Genomic DNA, 6,384 nt, shown 5'->3' on the forward strand with positions numbered 1-6,384 from the left:
ATATTGCTCCACTATTTTTCGCTGCAGCATTGGGGGAATTGGTGATCCTCTGCCCATCTTGACTTCTGAGAGACACTGCTACTCTGAGAGGCTCTTTTTATACCCAATTATGTTGCCAATTGACCTAATAAGTTGCAAATTGGTCTTCCAGCTGTTCCTTATATGTACATTTAATTTTTCCGGCCTCTTATTGCTACCTGTCCCAACTTTTTTGGAATGTGTAGCTCTCATGAAATCCAAAATGAGCCAATATTTGGCATGACATTTCAAAATGTCTCACTTTCAACATTTGATATGTTATCTATATTCTATTGTGAATAAAATATAAGTTTATGAGATTTGTAAATTATTCCATTCCTTTTTTACTCACAATTTGTACAGTGTCCCAACTTTTTTGGAATTGGGTTTGTATATACCTCATGAAATTATTCTATGTTTTCTATGTATTTTAGCTTCAGAGTCATCTTTAGAAGATTAACTAAAATATTGAAACAGGAAGTTTGGGCATGTCACACAGGAAAGAAAAACGCATTAGTCAGGACATTTTTCTTTTACATATTTGCTGGAACATTTTCACTGTGCCTACAGTCCAGTTGTTATAGAGTTATTCAGTTCATTGTTCTTTGCCTGCAGTGTTATTGGCAATGGCTGCTGTGGGTGGTTACTTAATGTGGCGCAACTGGCAGATCAAAAATAAGAAGAGCATGAACTTCGATAATCCGGTATATCTGAAGACCACAGAGGAAGACCTCAATATTGATATCAGCAGGCACAGTGCTTCTGTAGGCCACACGTACCCTGCTGTGAGTAATGCATAATCCTTATCTGTGGTTTCAGATTAATGAAACCATAGATTTGTCATCTACCTCACTGTTACATAAATTAGAAATATGGATTTTTTTTCTTTTGAGCAATCATTTCTGCTATGCCATAATGCAGTTAGTCCTGGGATTATTTGGTTGTGGCAAGTTGTTCTTATTTTATGCCAGACACTGGTTTCATTTTTGCCAAATGTTTAGTTTTTTTAACGGGCTGTAATGCATCCCTAATTTTCTTTGTCTTCTTCCTGCAGATTTCAGTGGTAAACACAGAAGATGACTTGTCATAACCTAAGCACCCATAATGCTCCAGTTTATTTATTAGCCACTTGGCACCAATGGCAACTGCTGCCGTTTCAAAGGTTTCACAACCAGCTGCCTTCTGAAGTGCATTTCCAAGTTTCCTTTTTTTTTCTCCAATAAGAGGATGTCATTTGTGGTACGAGAAAGTATTTGCACCCTGCTCACACTGAGGGTGCTCCAAAAGAATCAGGGCCTGGGTTTTTACCTTCACGTTCACCATAATGGCCCCAAAATGATTCAACAGCCTTAATTCCTACTTACAAGGATGACGGCATAGCTGGAGACCCAGAACGCTGATTATAGATGGCCAGTAGTGTGTGTGGATGCCTGAAATATTTCAATGAAAATGCGTATTTTAGGTGGCCAGGTCTTTAAGATGTACGTTTCTTTCTTTCCTGTTTTCCTAATGAACAATATTTTCCAGAGATGCATTATTATGAAGGTTTGTGTGTCTTTCTGGGTTTAAAAAAGCTCTAGGAAAAAGTGCTGTTACAACATTTGTAAAACATTGTATATATCCCTCTCTGGAAAACATAATCAGGATTCCTCAAGCACTTTGATCAAATGTTCCTCTGTAAATAAGATTGTATACATTTTTGCTATGGTTGGGCACTGTACCAGGGTAGAGGAAAATGTATTTAAAAAATGAAGTTTGTTTAAACTATTTTGTATGTTTGTGTGCCGTTTCTGTGACCTTTTATAGCAGTGTACAGGGGAACAAAATGCTCTGTATTGTGAAAAGGAAACATTTGCCAACGTAAAATAAAATTCAAGTTTCTTTATTGGTCAAAATGAAAGTTAACCTTGCGCTTGAATATTTACTTAATTTTTATAGGCTTATTTGAGACTAGGTTAGGGTAACGGGGTAGGATCTGAGCCAGACTCTGGTCGCCTGCACATAATGCTACACTGAAATCAGAATGACAGCATTTTTAGGCACTCGTGTAATTACCATCAATTCCAGAATTACTAGTAAACTCTAGACTTTCTTTAAGCCCCAACATTTTGAGTTGGTGTCTATTAATCATCATGATGCAAACTGATATTTATAACTGCATATTCGCAGTGGCAGCACGAACGTAATGAAATATGCAGGTGTAACATCAATTACAGCTGAGTTCACATTACAATTTTGCTGTCTGAGACCGATTTCAGGGATTGTAAAAGATTTCTCCTCTTGTACGGCAAATTCAGCAGTCATCATGACCTTCACAAGGGCCAATGAATATGCGATAAATATGAATCTATGAAAAGCGTCTGAAATTTGCTTTGGGCGGGGTGATTGCGCCGACCAAAGTCGTAGCTGTGATGTGAATCAGTCAAAATCGTAGATAATACAGTATGCACCTGTGTTAATGTGTTTTCATTTTTTCATACTAGAACTAAATATAGCTTCCTGTCTTTGGATGTGAGAAAGAAGTTAAACTGCCTAACATGTCACTTTATTCCAACAAAAAAGCACTTATTACAACCTCTGAACTCTCCAGTAGGACCTTCCCAGGTAGACTCTGTGATAAATTCGACATGAAATGAAGTTGTGATAAGCTTTTCTTTCCCTATTGTGATGTACAGTAGTCAACATTAGGAGCAAGTGGATCAAAACAAGTTAATCAAAGTTGTCCTAAGACAAGAACGCATTTTGGTTTTGACCTTTGATGAAAGGTTTTGATCCACTTCAAATGTTGACTACTGTATATCCAAGTGAAGCAGCTTCTCGAATGAGAAAAAATGTTAAAGGACTTAATTTTGACCATCTGCAATTGATTGGATTGTTGGCATTTGGTATTGCTGCGATCTCATGTGGTTGCTGAAGGGGAGGTTTTAATGCAAGTACACGTAATCAGAGAAAAAATGTCGTTGCAAGGGGGAGGGGAAGTTATTTTGATTTTAAAAAAGTGGTGGTTCAAATGGCAAATAGTTAGAATGTGGTCTGATGTCCCATCCCTTTGCAAAATGGCTCTCATGCATATTCCACATTATTTGGTGTAGGGTATGTCAAAAGACTTCCGTAGATCAGTGGTTCTCATCTCCAGTCCTCGGGACCCACCACACATTTTGTATGTCTTCCTTATTCAACACACTTGATTCAGATCATCAGCTCATTAGGAGAAAGATCCATTTACTGAACCAAGTGTGTCAGATAAGACAGACATTCAAAATTTGCAGCGCAGTGGGTCCTCTGGACCAGAGTTGAGAAGCACTGTTGCTGTGGTTTACAAGCCAGATGGTGTAATATCCTCGTATTCTGTTGGAGGTTGGTGAATGTACGGCAATGAAAGACATCAGGGTTGGTAGAGAGAGTCTGGGAGAGGATCATAGTATTTAAACCTTTAAGCACTCAGATCCTCTCTGTCAGCAACATTAGTCGGTGCTGCTTCCTGCAGTTGCTCAGGGGTCTGACTCGGAGGTATTAGAGGCATCTAATGCATCTACACCCCCAGTAACCTGTGCATCTGCCAGGCTGAGAGGATGCTGGCACCATGATCAAGCTTAAAGGCAGGAGGCAAAGCCTTTTCCCCAACTATAAACTTGGGGTCACAGTCCCTGCTCCCAAGGATCCAGAGGACTCTGAGCTTCCTTTCGGTCAACACAACTGGGTAAAACCATGGAATTCGATGCAGGAATTAAGAAAGGATATATATGACATCTATGTAGAGTATGATGATGAAGAAGAGGATGTCGACTCCTAGTAAACTGTCCTCTGACTAAAAACTACATGCTGAACATCAACGTTGGAGGCAAGGTCTACCAGATCTCTTACAGGGTAGCAGCAAAATATCCCAAGACAAGAATTGGACGACTAGCAACGTATACTGACCACAACAGGAAACTTGATCTCTGTGATGATTACACTGTCCAGAACAATGAGTTTTTCTTTGACAGGGACCCAGACATCTTCCACAACTTCTTCAACTTCTATAGGACTGGAGTTCTCTGGATCAAAGATTAATTGTGCCCACGCAATTTTTTGGAGGAGATCAACTTCTGGGGTGTTCGTATCAAGAACACCCATCACTGCTGCCGCATTTCGTTCAAGGAACGGCAAGATAAACTCAATGAACAGCTGAAGGTACAACGGGAACTCGAGGCAGAGGTGGAAACTGAGGAGCACGAGGACTTATTTCAGGATATGGCTTTCGGTCATACACGTTTCCTCATTTGGAACATGATGGAGAAGCCATTATCTTCAGTCACAGCCAAGCTCATGGCAGTAGCATCCAGTTTCTTCGTGCTGGTATTACTCGTGGCTGTGACTCAATACGGTAGAGGGAATGCACAACGACCACCTGCGAGTAGTTGAGACTTTCTGCATTGCGTTTTTTACCATGGAATATCTGCTCCGGCTTGTGTCCACGCCTGATCTCAAACTTTTTTTGAAGGAGCATGCTGAATGCTGTGGACCTGATTGCAATCCTTCCATTATATCTTCAGATGGCCCTAGAGTGTTTCGAGAACGAAGACTACGGGAAACATGGTAGCGATATCGAGACTGTAGCACGGGTGGGTAAATTGGGGCAAGTTCTCCGCATCACGCGTCTCATGAGGATATTTTGTATCCTAAAACTAGCACGTCACTCGACTGGACTTCGAGCCTTCGGCTTCACGCTCCGGCAATTTTACCAACAAGTGGGCTGTCTTTTCCTCTTCATTGCGATGGAATTTTCACCTTCTCTGCCATGGTGTATACCGTAGAGCATGATGTGCATCAAACAAACTTCACCAGTATTCCACATGCATGGTGGTGGGCAGCTGTAAGTACATGTTTATTCCTGGTATAAGTAGTACTGTGGTACTATGATAAAGCGATCAGGTGATAATGCAGTGATGCTTTAGTACATACACCATGGTACTGGATGATTACCTGTATACTGTGGGATGTGCATGGCGCTCCAAGAACTTCTAATTATTATGATTATGCTTGTATATACATGGTACATGTCCAAAAAAATTGTAATATGATACTTTTCTCTTTCTGTAAAGTACTGACAGAGCCACACTACCTGGTGTCTTTCTGCTATAATGCTATCAAGTGCTTCCTCACATCTGTGATAAGTCCAAGTGGAGTACTGCATCTGTCGTTAATGTGTCGCTTGCCAACCGTGTAATCCCATAATGCTCTTCTTAACTAATTATCTGTAGAGGGACCTTTTTTGGCATTTTCAGAATCTGTGACTTAAAATAAGTCTCAGAAGATTGTGGGTCATTAGTCATTTTACTGGCGCACTCAAGTATTCCTCATGCATTTCCTCCACAGGTGAGCATCTCTACTGTGGGCTATGGCGACATGTTTCCAGAGACTCCTCTGGGCAGGATTTTTGCATTTGCGTGCATCTCATTTGGAATTATTCTCAACGGCATGCCAATCTCCATCCTGTTCAATCAATTCTCAGACTACTATTCAAAGCTGAAAGCCTATGAATACACCACCTCTTTGAAGAATCGCGGGAAAGTGAGGTTTGTGAAAAGGGCTGCAAAGAAGTTTTCAGAATGTTTTTAGGTTGCCATGTGCTGACCTACTCTTTCCACCAACGGACTGATTTTTAAATTATGGACTTGATCTTCTTTTCAAAAAATTCAAACCAACCAGACCAATTAAGTAACTGTCTTCAAACAAACTAGCCACTGCTTGCTTTTGTGCTGCTGGATACATGCATATTGAGGAACTTTCGTACTATAAACTAAAGTCTTTTTTTTTTTTTTTACGAATCAACGCATTTAGGCTGCTCTAACAAGGATGCCATTAATAAATACTTGCCTTGGCACAACAATTGAATTGTACGAGATCATTTGTTTGCTATTACATTATGGCACAGTAAAAAAAAAAAATATTTTTTTTTACAATGTCATTAGAAATAATCAGTTGAAGGTTTTAACATCTGGCTGAGCACAAGCTCAGCTTCAATACTTTTTTATATCTATATATAATTTTGTATAGACATTTGTGTAAGTTTTAATCAAGAAAAGCCAATTTATGATTTACATCAACTGGTTTCCAGTGGAAGCACTGAGCAGGACAGATTGCAAGATTTCCTATAAGATTAACTTCTGTACTGGCAGGGCTATTTGGCAACATCTTACAGTGCTTTAAAGGAAATTCAGAACTGACATCCTCACTACAATAGCTTGGTGTTATGTGACAATTACACACCCTGCCCAAACTTGACTTAATAAAAGGTGGCCATTGTGACATCCTTAAGAACGTAGACAACTACAGTGTAATTCACTCTGAAAAGCACGTTCATGCAGGCATTGATAATCCTTG

At 39.8% G+C, this 6,384-nt stretch overlaps 1 protein-coding gene and 1 pseudogene across 3 annotated transcripts in view; both read left to right on the top strand.

Moving 5' to 3' along the window:
- Positions 1-1,898, top strand: part of LOC107548665 (very low-density lipoprotein receptor-like) — a 21,252-nt gene extending 19,354 nt beyond the window's left edge. For all 3 annotated transcript variants that reach the window (XM_016229439.1, XM_016229440.1, XM_016229441.1), the window contains 2 exons: positions 634-803; positions 1,073-1,898. In XM_016229439.1, the coding sequence (XP_016084925.1) occupies positions 634-803; positions 1,073-1,108 (206 nt within the window). In that variant the 3' untranslated portion in view covers positions 1,109-1,898. The remainder of the gene's footprint in view (positions 1-633; positions 804-1,072) is intronic.
- Positions 1,899-2,800: 902 nt separating this feature from the next.
- On the top strand, positions 2,801-6,378 carry LOC107548666 (potassium voltage-gated channel subfamily V member 2-like; annotated as a pseudogene).
- Positions 6,379-6,384: the final 6 nt, after the last annotated feature.

Source organism: Sinocyclocheilus grahami, unplaced genomic scaffold, assembly GCF_001515645.1.
Source record: "Sinocyclocheilus grahami isolate Dianchi unplaced genomic scaffold, SAMN03320097.WGS_v1.1 scaffold352.1, whole genome shotgun sequence".
Lineage (NCBI taxonomy): Eukaryota > Metazoa > Chordata > Actinopteri > Cypriniformes > Cyprinidae > Sinocyclocheilus > Sinocyclocheilus grahami.